Source organism: Nipponia nippon, unplaced genomic scaffold, assembly GCF_047370975.1.
Source record: "Nipponia nippon isolate SJK-2023a ecotype South Korea unplaced genomic scaffold, ASM4737097v1 scaffold_9, whole genome shotgun sequence".
Classification (NCBI taxonomy): domain Eukaryota; kingdom Metazoa; phylum Chordata; class Aves; order Pelecaniformes; family Threskiornithidae; genus Nipponia; species Nipponia nippon.
In genome coordinates, this window is record NW_028262413.1 from 22,471,631 (window position 1) to 22,487,153 (window position 15,523).

The 15,523-nt window shown below is 36.9% G+C and overlaps 2 protein-coding genes across 6 annotated transcripts in view; one reads left to right on the forward strand and one right to left on the reverse strand.

Moving 5' to 3' along the window:
- Positions 1-15,523, forward strand: part of SYN2 (synapsin II) — a 199,275-nt gene that overhangs the window by 144,626 nt on the left and 39,126 nt on the right. Inside the window, exons 6-9 of the mRNA XM_087744827.1 lie at positions 1,793-1,855; positions 4,210-4,352; positions 9,636-9,710; positions 13,913-14,015. Coding sequence (XP_087600953.1) covers positions 1,793-1,855; positions 4,210-4,352; positions 9,636-9,710; positions 13,913-14,015 — 384 coding nt within the window. The remainder of the gene's footprint in view (positions 1-1,792; positions 1,856-4,209; positions 4,353-9,635; positions 9,711-13,912; positions 14,016-15,523) is intronic.
- LOC148050178 (uncharacterized) overlaps positions 4,687-15,523 on the reverse strand; it is a 78,854-nt gene continuing 68,017 nt past the window's right edge. For 4 of the 5 annotated variants that reach the window (XM_087744834.1, XM_087744837.1, XM_087744835.1 and 1 more), the window contains one exon: positions 4,687-8,276. In XM_087744834.1, coding sequence (XP_087600960.1) covers positions 8,078-8,276 — 199 coding nt within the window. In that variant the 3' untranslated portion in view covers positions 4,687-8,077. Of the gene's footprint in view, positions 8,277-13,631; positions 13,715-15,523 lie in introns of those variants that run through there. The other variant, XR_015701528.1, reaches the window with a different exon arrangement.

The window sequence follows — 15,523 nt, forward strand, 5'->3', positions numbered from 1 at the left end:
TGCAGTAAATTTTTCATAACTGCAAGTCTTTATATCAAATCTGATTTTCTCCCGAAAAGACATCACTTTGGGTTTGATGCAGAAATCAGTGAAAAACTTCCATGGCCTGTGTTGCGTAGATGAGAACTGTAGGACCCTGTAGTTTCATCAGGCTTTGAAAACTGATACGTTAAAGGAGCAGATCCAAAGATTCCTCCCTTTTCTTCTGATCAGGCAGAGCAGAAACTGAGATTCTATCAGAAAAGAAGCAACTTGGTTTTGTTTGCTTAGGTGTTCTTTTTATGTTTTAAAAAAAGAAGTCGGAACAAAACAATATTGCATCAGTATGCATTTTAGGAATGTCCATTAGAAACAGAAAAAAAAAGAGAGAGATTCATGTATTGTACCAGGAATCTGACAGTGAGTAGTATAGAATATGTACCTTGCAGTGAATGCCCGCTTGTTCTTGTGCAGATTTGGCTTTCAGTTAAAGTATTTTTAAATCAAGCATCCTTAAAAGCATATTGAAAATAAATGTTCAAAATATACGAAAACCATATGTGAATTTTGATTAGCTCTATAACCCTACAAATAGGTTTGGATGTTACCAAAAGGAAAGTGACTTTCCTATTCTTTATCTCTTGATCTTAATGTCAATATTTGCAATCCCATGCCATTTTCCATTTAAATATCTGTTTGTGTTCGTGTGTTTCTGTGCAAAGTTGTGGAAAGCATGGTGAGATGTGTGAACTCGATTTAACCTCTTGAGAATCCTTTCTAAGTATTTGGAAAATAAATTTCTCATAAAATCTCTAAGAATTCTTAGTTTATTTTCTAAAGCATCAACTTTGCCTTTGATTGTATTTACTCTATTAAAATTTGGTACTAACTGAAGGTTTCAGACCCCATAACACTTACTGTCCTGCTGCTGCCCAGTCTAAGTATGTGTTGAGGGTGTTCAGTTTTTTGTTTCTAGTTATAATCCTGTTCTACTAAGTATTTGTATTTATGCTTGGTTGATAGAGGTGCAATATAGGTACATTTTAGGTGGAAGAAGAAGAGAAGGAAGTGACAGCTGTACCCATGACCGGGAGATCTAAAACTTCTACAAATGAATGATGGAAAAAACCTGGTTATTCACAGAACTTTCTGAGAGACAGAACCATTATCATTTGATTGAATAAAGCATATTAGTATGCCTTTGCATATTTTATTTCCTAATCAATGGCTGAATTATTACTTGCATTCTATGCAGAAGCTGGAGCCTTCTCTAGAGAAATTGGATATTCTGTAACCGAAGCTAGGATCTGCCTTTAAAGAAAGGTTTTTTGGTGAATTAGACGTCATTGCTTTCATAAGTGGTCACAAAAGGAATTTACAGCCTTGCTAAATAATGGAAATCAAGGGGAAAAGGAAAAAGGTGATTAATTTGACATCATTAATGATTATAACCTTGGAGAATGTGAGTTTATGGGTCAGAAAACACAGTAGCAAAACATAGAATAGGAAACAGCAGAAATTCAGTTTAAAGAGTGAAGTCGAAAGACAGACATACAATAAAGTTAAGATAGAAGTACACCAATTGTATGTATTGGGAATAACATAGCAGTCAGAAAACATACACAGTAATTAATCAGAACACATAGTCTTACATAGATGAATAACATGTTCGAATAACCACATGGCAAGAACATCTTTGGCTGCATTACGGTCGTGTTTTGGCTGCATGTGGTCAATTTTCGTAAATGATGTCGCTTAATAATTTAACTCGCGGTTGCTCTCTATAATATGTCTTTTTTGTTTTCCCCCTTAGCTAACAATGCCAACATTTCCCGTTGTTGTGAAGATTGGACATGCTCATTCAGGCATGGGAAAGGTGCAGATGCTACTTATCGCATGCTAGGAGGCCGGGTGTTTGTCTAAAATAATATGCATGTTCTTTTGTTTCCTGGGTATTTTAACTTTTCACTGTCCAAATTCTGTCTCAGATCCCTACCCTTTCAAATCTCTGCTTGTATGTTATTTAAGAAAGCACCTCTCTTTAGGAAAATATTAAAACACATAATATATTTTCACATTGATGCCTATATAGGATGTTCTGTGAACCGTGCTGAGATGCTTTCTTGAAGCAGAACCTTATTTATTAATTTAGTTGACTGCAATGAAACTATTTTAGAGTCAAGGTCTGTTTGCACAATCCAACTTTTTGGACCTGGGAATATAGGAAGGTTTTGCCTTGGTTCTTTATTAGTTTCAGTTTGATACTGAACTTTTCTTCATTTCCTGTCTTAATGTATTCTCTGTGATTGTTTCATACCACTGTATAACTGCTGCCTTCTTTCTCCAAAGTAATTGCATTTCAGTGGTGAGTACAGTTGTTTTGATATCGCTTATCTCACAATGATGGCTCAATTGGATATGATTTAAATTCTGCTTTCATTGATATCAGTGAAAATTTCTAGTCATTACAGATTAACCACTTTTTCTCACTGAAAACATTTCAGTGCTTTAAGTGCTTTACATTTTAAAACAAATCATCAGAGAATAGTTACATTTATCATCTTGAATTTCCAAAAGCTCAATGAACGTAATATTTGCCACTAACAATAGAAACAGAAAATTAATTTAATTATATTTTATTCAGTAATTATGCAAGTTGTACTGTATGTTATGTTCTTTTGCCTATGACTGTTTTGCTTTATTTCTTACTTAGTAAGTTAGTGGAAATCTGGCAGCCAATGTAATTGAGAGCAGAATTAACCACTAATTACTTAAACTGCAGTTTCTGTGGATTGCATATGTGAAGTATTAGAATGTTTATACTGTACTTTCAATATTCACCACTTGTTTATAGAAAAGGGAAATAATGCACAGAAATGCTCAGCATATCAAATGTCTAGAAATAAATCTAGATTTTTTTAGCTATAAAATATTTTAAATCCTTAAAGATTAAATGCCAGTCTTTTGTAGTGAAATGCTTACTGTCAGAGTCCAAATAAAGGTTCTCCTCGTACCCCAGTCCTCCCTAAAGGCATTGCTAGGAGTAGTGTTTCCATTGGTTGTAATTAGACTCTCATATGCAATTAAGTTTTCAGAAACTAAGTTGAAACCAGGCATTGTGTCCAGTTTTATGGCTCTCAAATGGCAAATTACTCTCTATTGTTCTCCATATGAGAGTTGAGAGCAAATACTTAGGCCTTATGACTTCTTTTAGCTTCACCAGACCCCATTTAATACACAAGTCCCATCTCACTGCTGTGGCACTCTGGCCCACAGGTTCCCTTTTAAGCACCAGGTGACAATGGAAGCAAACAAGACACTGGGCTTGCAAACAGTTGCAAACTCTCCTAATATTAGATAACATGAGAAATACTAATCCCTGCCTCCTTTCGTCACCATTCTGAAATGTACTTTGGGTCACTGTGTTGGAGTTCCAGTTTCCCTCTCCCATTTTCTAATAGCCCTAAGACTTCTGAGTCCCTTTTTCTCCCCACTTCAGCCAGCTTCCTTTAAGTCAACCATAGAGACATGCCCCCCCTGTCCAAAAGTAATGCCTCTGTCCTCCATCTGTCCTCTAAAGTCTCCTTCTCCCCCTCCCCCAGATCAATATTCCCCACCATTCACCATCTTAGCACAATGTTTCACAACTAGGAAATCCTGCTCCTAGAAAGCCTGACTCCTTGCAGAGAAGTGGGAAGAATGAGAAAAACTGGTTCTGCTGTCTCGAGCCAACCCTCTGTGCTCCGTGTGAATGCACACTCATCAGGATATCATGACCCTTCATCTGCTGCCCCGGGAGATACATGATGTGATAGTACATGGTGGGCTGCATATACAGTCAGTTACATGAGCAATTTACAGAATCAACAAGAATTCTGTATAAATTAGTGTTGCATATTATCACACCTTGAAAAATTCTAAAATATGCAGATCTAAAATTAATAATCACCACTTTAAAAAAAATTGAAAAGCAAAATAAAATTCCACTGTCTGCAAATTGCTTTCTACAGATGAACAGGTAATATTTTGCCTAGAAAAATAGATACTTTAATGCAGGAATGTTATAGAATCTAGAAAGCAGACAAAATATCCAATACTTTTTTTTATAAATTGATGCTGTCAAAAACCATACTTCTCATGAATGCCATTTGCAACTGAATTCTACATTTCATTCCTAATTGCTCTTTTTTCTTTTGTATATGCTGTTTACTTGTGGTATGATGACTACAGATCAAGGTAGACAACCACTACGATTTTCAGGACATAGCCAGCGTGGTAGCACTTACTCAGACCTACGCCACTACTGAACCCTTCATAGACTCCAAATATGACATCAGGATCCAAAAGATAGGCAGTAACTACAAGGCATACATGTGAGCCAAAAACTTATCTTCTTTCATCCTTTTGTTTCAAAATTGATAAGCACCAGTACGATTAAGACTGTTGGATGAGTCTCTGAGCTGATGTGGTGACTCCATGCCTCCTTTGTCATGCTCTCTGGAAAGACTGTATTTTAGACTTTCTAGATTTATCAAGACATTTTTTAAGTTGATTGTGACTGGGAGGAGGAGAATTAAGACAACAGGTGAGCCTGCCAGAGTGGTTTTCCTGCTAACCTTTGTTTATTTTTTCATTTAAAAAAAGGAGCAGTTGGAAGGGGATTTGTTTTTATAGAGGACTTGTTAAATCATATTCCTTTGTATCTTTTCACCAACTTAGGGTCAAATTTTCTTCTCCCTCTAAGGATACTTAGATGGCATTCATTCACACAAACCTGAATCGTAACACTTTAATGGAACAAAGTACTCTCCTTTTAACAGAACACATGTAAGAAAAATTGTAATCTTGCAATGGCCTTCACATATATGGATGAAAATCTCTTCTAATTTTAGAATCCAGGTATTTGGTTAAAGATCATGACTATACAAGAGGCTAAAAGGATGTTTCAGTTTCAGAGACAACATTAAGCTGGAGCAGCAAAACAGGCTATCATGTAGTAGTTGAGCTATGGTAACTGTATTTATGCATATTTTTACTCTGTTTCAATTATCAAGCAATGTAATCTGACATACACTTACTTCATTCATGTTTTTAAGACAAGTTAGATCATTTCATGTATTTGTTCCCTCAGGCTTACAATTCTGAGGCAGGAAAAATATAACAAAACATGGATAAAAATACACATATGCATTTGCATATGCACACCCCCATACACATGCAAAGATATTTCTCTAGGAACTCCTGTGACATTGGAGGGATCAGAAATTTCTTGTGTGTTGACATTTGTAAGGTACAGTCAAATTCTTTTATCAGTAAAAACAATTGAACTCCAAGCAAACCATAAATACTAAGAGAAGCAAAAACTTGGAGCTGGGTTAAAGGAAAAACGTAACATGTTTTATAATACTAAACACAGAGTTAGCATTAAGCGTCAAGTAATTTAGGAACAGCCAACAACCTCTATGAGAAAGTAGAACCTTTTGCCCAGAGCCAGAAGAAGGGGCAAAATATATCTCCTTAGGCTGATATTGAAAGGCCACATACTCTTGACTTCTCCCCTAAGACATTACTGTCAGAAGATCAAAACTGTACAAGTAACTGCCAGCCTTTCCTGACATGTGACTTGAAGGAGTATTTGAGAAAGAACATCAAAGATTAGGCCTTTCAAGAACAACTCCGTAGTCCATCTGCCTCTCACTGTACATATGAGGGGCCTCAAGAAAGCACAACACAGAACTGGGTGGAAATACTGTTCCCATAGGTCAGATCCATCCAGCACAACGGACACTCAATCCTTCTGCCTTATTTTGAACCCAGAACTATCTAAATTTTGCAAAAACAGTGTGTTAGAAATTTGAGTTGTACACAGTGACCAAGGCAGAACACTCAAATGGCTTGTGAGGACTGAGAGGTTTTTGGAATCCTTTGTTTGTGATTTTCTTGGTGATGCAGGACAGAAATTCTGTAATTCAAGGCCCTAACAGAATTTCAGGTGTGTTGGGCCTACCCCACCTCTCCCTATGGGCAATAAGAATCATAAACAAAAGCTTCTGAATAATAGAGCTTTTAGCCCCTGGCTTCGCCAGGGAAGTTAATTCCAATTCTGCTTGTTTGTCTTACATTGGTGTTCCAGATTTGACTTTTCCTGGCTTTAGCCCCATATCTGGAGACATCCATCCTACTTTTTCTAATAGCACTATGTTCCTACACCTCAAGGTCAGCTCTCTCCTATCTGTCCAAACCGTATCTTGGTCCAGTCCCACTGCTTTACCAGACCACTTCTACCTTTCTGTCTCTTAGTCCTTACCCCTTATGCCTAGCCTTTTTTATTGCCCCAGGTTCTCCCTTGCCCCTTTTATTCTACTCAGTGCCATTCAACAGCCTTGTTCTTCCTCTACTTCCAGTCTTCTTTCTCTGTTTCAGAACTTTTCATACAACTACTTCTGTCTCTTTGAGGCTAGGATAGTACTTTTCTCTCTTGTTGGTGCTTTGACAGGCAGATTTCTTATGTTGTGCTACCCATCTCTCCCCTCCTCTGTTCTTTATAATAAATGGAGTTGATTTGTCTCTGTCTTACAGCTCCCAAGTGGCAGAGTCTTAGGAATAAGGCCCAACTCTTAATGGTTATGACACACCAACAGATACCAGCAGTCAGATGCAGTGTTAGTAACTTGATGGTTCACTGCCTATGGTAGAAATTGGACCACCACTATGTTTCATAGGAAAGATCCCTACATTTTTTCCTTTGACTTGAAATTTAAATGCTGTTCAGTCTCTAGAATAATTTTGGAAGAGTCAGCCATGGTAAATTTATCATTTTCAAACATAAATGTTTCTTCTTCACAGAAGCAGCAGTTGGCCTAAGGGATGGCAAAAATAAGTTAAAATGACAGCCTGTTCCTCCTACCTTTTATTTATTTTTAAGTTTCTACTCAGAAACTCTGGGTTCATCCAAATGCTAAAAGCCTAGCAATCATTTTTTTCTCTAGTTTCTTTCATACAGTTAAATCACTCAAAAAAATGCAATACCGATCCATTGTTACAAAGCATCATGAAAAGGAGATTTACCAAATGTCTGAAAAATTCTTCATATGCCTACCTATACATTATGTCAGTAGAATATTGTTCTACAGCTGGTTCTCATTTTGTTCTGTGACACAGGAACAGAGTACTTAGAGAGCCACCACAAAAAACACCAGCTGAACGTTTGTTTTTGTAGTTTAAAGAGAGTTATTAAGAGCTTCAGTTTTATAATTCTGTGGGAAATTGTGGTATAAGTGGATCCATGACTCACAAAACACTGGTGCTTATCATCTGTCAGTAGAGATTATAGCCAAAATGCAACATTGGATCCCTCTAAATACCACAGCTCCTCAAAACGTTTTGTGACGCATACTTAACTACACTTGGTACCATTACAGAATTCATCTGACTTCAAGGAAATAGAGTTACAAGGGTCACACACAATGAAGAAAAACAGAAATACAAAAACACTACATCTAAATCTCCTCTCCAAAAGCAATACTCTGAATCCATAACTTAATGTACTTTGATCAAAAGGTCAATAAAACAAAAGCAGAGCACATCAACCAAAGAAAGTGCTATAGAATCAAACCACTAAGCAGGCTATCTACACAAGAATTTTAGGTAGACATTTCTACACATTTTTCTGATTACAAGTCCCTGTCCCGATGATTTGGATTGCATACTTTAAATGGTACTAAATAAAGCAGAAAGGTGTTTGAAAAGGGGAAGCTCAAGTTACTATGAATTGCTTATACTAATCATAATTCCTTTTTCCCCAATTTTAAAACAGTTCTTCCTTCTTTGCAAAGACCAAATCAAGTGAAAACATGTTAAGCCTAAGTGTAAAGCACTCAAAAGTGTTCGGAGTTGTTTTCTATATTATTCAGTATTTAGCAAAAGAGGAGGAAATAACGATGTGAAAGACCCTTAGCAATTATCAGAATGGAACTGAAGAAGGGTGGGAAACCTACAAGTTTCAGTAGAGGAAATCATATATGAATTACAGAAATCATATCTAAGGTTTAAGTGCCAGATGGTCTGGTCGGGTACTTTTGTATCATTTAACCATGGTCTAATGGAACAGCCCTGTTGTTTTGGAGTTCTTCTGTATGACAGACAACAGCTCCAGCCCACAAGCTATTGAGATTACATCCATTAGGTCTGTGTCCGCAGCATTCCTCTCAGTCCTCATCTGGTCCCTACAGCATCGTTGCAGCCAGCCAAGCATCCAGTCGTGAGACTGCTTCAGGTTCAATAGGGGACGTTTCACACTGTGGAGTGAAAGTACGGCTTAAATCAAACCATCTTTTCTCCTCTAGTCAGTAGTGCTGAGATTAAATCAGTGCAGCTGAGGATCTTGAACTAAATACTTCCTAACAGTCTTCAGGACATTTTTTTTTTCCTCTGATTTGGTCACATTTTGCTTCCTAAAAGACACCTTAAATAGTACGTGCTAATGAATGCCTTTGAGAAGTCTGCAATAGAGTTGAATTGTGATTTGTGAGAAGTAGTATCTCTCTGATGCAGAATATGTGTGTAGAGTAGTAATGAACTTAAATTTTTTTATTTGTAAGTACACACATATAAATAAATATCACCTGAAAAATGAAGCAGAAATCACAAAATATCCTTATTACTGGGCAAAGTTACCTTACACACAGCACTCAACATGCACCTTCCCCTCTCACTAGTTTCTCCCACATCAACAAAGAATACGGCACCTTACAAGAACTTTATGCTCTAAAATTCAGCTAACTTTATGAGGCTCCCACAGAAAAGTCAACATTCCGCCACAATTGCTACTGACGCTCATAATTAGGTTAACAGAAAAATGGAGAGAAAACTATAGCTGCTGCCTAATATACTTTTAATACATTGCAGATGTTCCTATTATTTTACTAACTGGAAACACTTCATAATTTGTATCCTTAGCCTATTCTCAGTACAGCATTTAGGTTTCAGAAAACAGTGATCTTCTCAGCCCTGCTAGCAGTCCTAAGGTCTGAGGAGAAAAAAACTTCTTATGATTTCTTTTTTCTTAGAGATTAAACAAAAGATGATATAAAGCCTTGACATAAACTGTTTAGATTATATTAGTAAGCTAGCAAAGAGTGAAAACTGGAGGAAAAACCAAAATCCGTCTCTGAAACAGATCTGAGATCACTTCAGAGATGTTAAAAAGATAGATATCTTGATTTTCAAGTATTGGGACCTAACTCTGCAGTGGTATGGATTTGAAACAAGAAGCTGAAGCTTCAGTTTCTTGACGTTTGAAGTAATAGTATGTTAGAGGCTGTTCAATCCATTTATAACTGATAACAGCTCATTGCTACCACTTTCACTTAATCATAGTAGGTTGTTTTTTTTTTAAAAAAAGTCCTAAATGAATAAATGGGGAACAGAAATTTCACAGCACTGTCACACTTCATAACATGCCTACAGTGGAGTGAGTATGACTGACAATTGCGATGCCTGTTAGAATTCTTCGTGTTTTAGATGTTCTGTTGTAAGCTGCAGATGTGAAAAAGGTGTAAATAGAGCTATAGTATTCCTGTGAAAATCAGAGTAATTTAAGAGATAGTGAAAATATAAAACCACTGGCTGTCTTTGTAATATTTTCCTCCTTTCAGGAGAACTTCCATATCTGGAAATTGGAAGACAAACACGGGCTCTGCAATGTTGGAACAAATTGCTATGTCAGATAAGTAAGTCGAATCTCATGTAAAAGGTAATTAAAAAAAAACTAATGTAATTTTATTTTAAGTGAATTTTTTAAAACTCACAGTAAATGCATGTCTCCCATTCATTTTGGAAAAAAATCTTTGAATTAGATGAAAGAACATGAGCCAAGACTTCCCATATGACTTCTCTCAGAGTTAACTACCCAAACTAAGTACTAGCCTTGGGTGCTTACATGCATCCTTGGGTTTCTACATCCATATCTGCACCTAGAAAAGTACTGGAATTCCCTTCAAAACATTCCATTTTTCAGATTCAACCTGTCAATCATTTTCTCTGGTTCATTTGCCCTCTTTTACCCGTGCCACAGTGTTTTAAACTTTTCTGCTTCTACATCATCTGTTATAACCAAGCAATCTGGTCTTAACTTTGCCTATTTAAATCATATTTCTCTTTTCTACTTTCAATCCTGCTAAACTGCCTATTTTTCATTTTTGAAATTTCCACTAAACTGCTCTGTGAGGCTTTTTACCCAGATGCTGGGATATACTGAAGCTTATTTCCCTCGTGTCATCATTCCAGCTCTGTACTTTGGTTTACTGTGCTTTTGTTTTTCTCTCCCATCCTTATGCTGTATACTTTTTGCAATCCAGTCAAAAACATTCTCCTTGCAGTACCATTTGGAAGCTCAGGTCTTCTATTGACAGAACTCTTCTCTCAATACTACTCATTTTTTCCAAGTTCCTCCACAGCATATAAGCCTCTTTTCTCTGCAAAATGAATCTGCGAGGCTTTCTCATGGCTATGAATTTTCTTTTGTTCAGCTTCTCCAAAGGTTGCTACCAGTGGAAGCTGAAAAAACTCTGTACAATAAAAGTGTAATTTAAAAGGTGTTTTAAAGTTCAACAGTAGTCTTTTTCTGGTGTTCTTTTTTTTTTTTTTTTAAGTCTGGAACCTACAACTTGGTCCCTCTTACGAGCTGAGGGAGACACAGGAACTGAACCATTGCCTGCCCTGAGAAAGGTGAAAACAAATAAGACGGGAATTACAACTCCCTGCTCTCCAACCCCTGTCTAGACTGTGCCCTCACTGATCTCCCCTCTGGGGATGGAGTGGAGCCACATTATTTTCTCGTTCTCATTCCCCTCCCACCTTCCTTTAGAAAGTGAGGTTATGCCTTCACTGAGAGGGAAAAGAAAGAGTGTGCTTTACTGTGTATAATTACAGCCCATGAGCTATTCCTCTGTAAAAACACAGGCACTTTAGTTTTGCCGTAAGGAAAACTAAACAATATCAAGTATGGGTAATGAGTATGAAATGCTAACCTTGCCTACCTGCCTGACTATAAATGCTCTATGTGCTTTGCTTCTGCTTCTATTTTTGAATGTAAGATAATTAGAGCATAATAGGTATTTTCCCATTAAAAAAACACTAGCCAAGAAAACAAAACTTCTTTTATGCTGATGAAGACAAAGACATAGAAAAGATGGATGTTTTCTCATAACAGAAAGGGGTGTGTATCACAGAGCCCCACTTTTTGTTTGATTACACACTGAAGTGCACAAAGCAGAGCAAAGAAGAGGAGGGAAAATTGAAGTTTTCTGAAGAGCTGAAGTTGTTTAATGGCATACCAAAAGCAATCAAATCTGATGCATGTGCATTTCATTTATAATACATCTCATGATTTAGGAAGAAGTGTTTTGAAAGCACTGCCTGAGCTGACGTTGTTGACTGAATACAAATCTTAGTCTAGAAATTTAGAAAAGAAAAAAGAATGTGGCACAGTAAGTGACAATGACGAGGCAGAGAACAAGCACATTTCAATGTTACACATCCTTATTGACCCCTCTATTTCAGAGAGGCACTGCCCCCCAGATAGGACCAGAAGAATGGAGACCTATGCTAATTGTGCACACCTCATTTGGCACACCAGATATTTCATGGCAGACACATGAGGAACAATAGTATCTGTCCGTTCTAAGGCTGCTGCATACTATATTGGCTCTGGGAAAATAAGAACCATGACCTCTCGTCAAACCTGCTGTGCAAGCCTTGGGTTTAAAACACTACAGGCTAGTCCATCCAAGACCTCTCTTTCAAAATGTAACTGTATTTTTCTAGCTCTGTGTTTGTTGGCAGAAGATAGACTATTAAAAATGCTTTCATAGATTTGATTGATGTTTTGGTATTTTAAAGAAAATGTCTTCATTTTTTTTCATGTAAAGTCCAGATATTTACTGTTAAAGACAAATTTTGCTGTCGTCATGACTTTCTAAGACACATGTTGTTATTTTACAGTAAAAAAAAAAAAGTTATTTATAAGCAAGTGCATGCACGCAGTCCAGTCAGTCAGTGCATCTACAGATGCTGAAATTGTCAGGCATCCAAAAAAACCTCTCATTTTGGACAAAAAACATGTTTCTCACAGGAAAAAAAAATTATTTTCATTGCTAAAATATTACCATCAGGATTTTTTCAAACAGTTGTATCAGTTTCTTTGTATTCTGCTTTTCCACTGGAACAGACTTGATAGAAGAAAATATAAAGAATGTGACCTAATAAGTTTACTTGGAAAGGATGCTATTACTGAACATATTTATATATGAATAAAACTCTCAGCCCAGCAACAAGTTTGCTTTGATCCTCCAGTGAAGTCAAATGCTGTGTTTATTACATCAATTTTTTTGCAATGGAAAATACTATGATGTGGCAAATCTATCATCATGGCTCAAAGGCTGGATCAGGAGAGAGCAGGAGAGGGTCTGTAAAAGGAAATAGCTCTCATTTATACTCAAATACAAGCCAATGAAAGAGAAAAAAGTTTATGACAAATAGCTGCTTTAAAACTGGGGCTTTTTTTAAGCAAAACATGTCCTTCAATTGGTGGAACTGGGATATCTGCCTATATAACCTTTCAAGATCATATCATCACCTACCATAGCCCATGCACAGCTATGCTATTAGTTAATGAAAGTTCTCAATGCTATTTTGTGTCCTGTTGAGTCAATCCTTGCCATTGAGCAAACACACACAGCTTACATCACCTCCGAACTCTCTCAGCAAAGTATTATGGCTCCCTGTTATGTCACTAACAGTTCTGTACTTGATCACAGGAATTGCCTCACTCTTTTTCTAGTAAGTCCCACTTCATTCCCTTGTTAGTCAGACAATCCCTCTATTCATTGGATGGATAAAGCTCTTCATGCCAGAAAAATAAATCATATTACTGCATATAGAATGGGTAAACTGTCCGTTCCTCAGTCTGTATTGCTTACCACGAGGTTAGAAATGAAGTGGGGGACTTCTTATGTTCAATACTGTATGAAACACTAGCCTTTTTTAGGAGTTGTAGAATTCCTCAGAATTCTTTAAATTTCTGTTGAATTTTACTGTAGTTGTCTGTAACCCTACATGAAGAATATTATCCTTGTCTGCCTGCTACATAACTTCTACGTAGTGTCATACATCTGTTTCTTTTGCATCATCTTAAGGGTTGTTTTGTCTTGATTTTTCTTTTGCCTTGTTCAGTGATGTACATATAAAGCTATCATTGCTACTTTGGAATACAGTTGGGTCCGTAATTTAAGATGGAGACTCTCGTTCTAGTTTTCCTGATAAAATAATAAAACCCATCCATAATTAACTACATTACCAAGCATAACGGGCAAGAGGATTGTCACACTTGAATCTGTGCACAGATGCACAAGTTTGAATTTAACAGGAAAACAGAAGCCGTGTTCCTTACTTTCTAAAACCTCTTGGCATCACCGAAGCCACAAAAACTGGTCAGATGATAAATCCTCTTTCTGTGGAGTTCTCACATAAGGTACAGCCACAACTAGCAAGCTGTACTAGCATAAGGGCACTGGAAATGCAGGATGGGATATAGCTAAATGCTATTTGTGTTTCAGCATATCTAATCTTCAGGTTACTCACAGTTTAGAGCAGACACATGTTGGGACCAATATAAACTGGGACAGAATCCAGCATAATACTAGGTCAGGATACAGAGCCACAGCTTGTCGGGATTCTACTGGGAAAAGCAAAGTAATCAGGCCAGTATCTCTAAGTTACTATTCTGGGAAATACAAATTCAGTAAAACTGACAATATAGTGAAAATTCTGAATTTAGAGCAAATGTTATATAAAATACATTACTAGCTTAAGCCTATAGAAAAACAAGAGTGTGAGGAGATGCTCACAGAAAAAAATTGTTTTTATGAAACAGGTACAAGCTTTGGGTTGACACCTGTTCTGAAATATTTGGTGGTTTGGACATCTGTGCTGTTAAAGCTGTACATGGAAAGGATGGAAAAGATTATATTTTTGAGGTAAGTAATGCTACTCTTTTCAGTATGTGCTTTTATACATTACAAACACCCAAGTAAAGAACTTTTGTGATACTTGGGCATTGGCTTATTTGTGTTTCAGGAAAGGCTGGGTTTTTTTGAGCAACATTTAAATCATAATACAAAGCCACATGTCCAAGTTAGTGGCAACACTTGCTGGAAAATGTAACCATATATATGGTAATGTCTTTTAGTGTTTGAGGAAATGTACACAAACTACAAAACAAAACCAAATGTGGATGTCACATTTTCCCAACCCTTATGATTTCTTTCCTGAGCAGGCTTACCAGTTTTTCCTGGAAGGTTTATAGATAGCACTATCCCAAGGGAACCCCAACAAAATGATACCTTTACATGGAAAGGGAAATTAAGAATGAAGTGGAAACAACTTTACTTTTTTCTAGCCTAAATGTTACCTTTAAGATCTGATTCCTCATGAATAAGAAGTTTCTGCTGTGGATAATTTTGAAAAGTTTAAGTTTCTCATTTGCCTTAAGTTTATTATGGATAAATATTACTTTGTCTAGTCATAAAACAAGATATTATCACTTGCCTATCACACAATTCAGTGTTTCTTCAGCATCTTCCATGTTCTTAGAATTTTTATTCAGGAGATAGGCAAGGATCTTCAGAATCTCCACCCCTCCAAAAGAGGCTGATATTTGCTAACGCAAAAGTAAGAGTATTTTTTCTAAACTGTGAGAGTAATCTGGACATTATGGATTGACCCTCTCTAGTTACTTGTATCCCTGTATAACAGAAAAGCTTTGCAGAAGCAAAAACCTTTGTTTTATCATGGTGTTAAACAGCTCTATGTATTTTCTTCTCTTCACCTTTCACAAATTTATTTATCACTATTGCAATTGCTAATAATTCCCAAATCAATCAATAGCACTTTAAAGCACTGAGCATCTTGCAGCATTAAACCTTCAGCAAAACAAACAGAATTAATCACTACCTCCTGAGATGCTGAAGAAGATGTCAAGAAATCCTGTTTCCTTAGTCTGCCTGGCCAAATCAGAACTTGTATCTTACTGTATCAAAACTCACTGTAGCATAAAACTTAGGATTCCATGCTAAACCTCCTCTGATGCCTCTTCATATAGTGCAGTCTTTCCCCTCCACCGCACCCCGAAGTTCCTGTTAAACCTGTAATGCTTCAGCCAGTGAAATATGGCTGAGATGTCAAAGAGTGGGAAAAAAAGTATTTTCCCCTTTTTGAAAACAGACCACTCTGACTTCTGGTGATACAATATAGAGGAAATTCCTGAACATAAGATTTGTCGTGTGTGCTACTTCACTGCTTGGCTGTAGCCATGGGTGTATCTCGGACATTTCTGCTTACTGGGAAGGTATTGATCTCTGCTCACAAGTAAGCACCTCTCCAGCAATTGGGCTTTGGCAGCCTCCCACATGCCATTTAAAGCTTTGTAGGATACTCTGCAGTTCCCATAGCCCCTAAATGTCTTAGAGGATGGGTCTCAGCATTT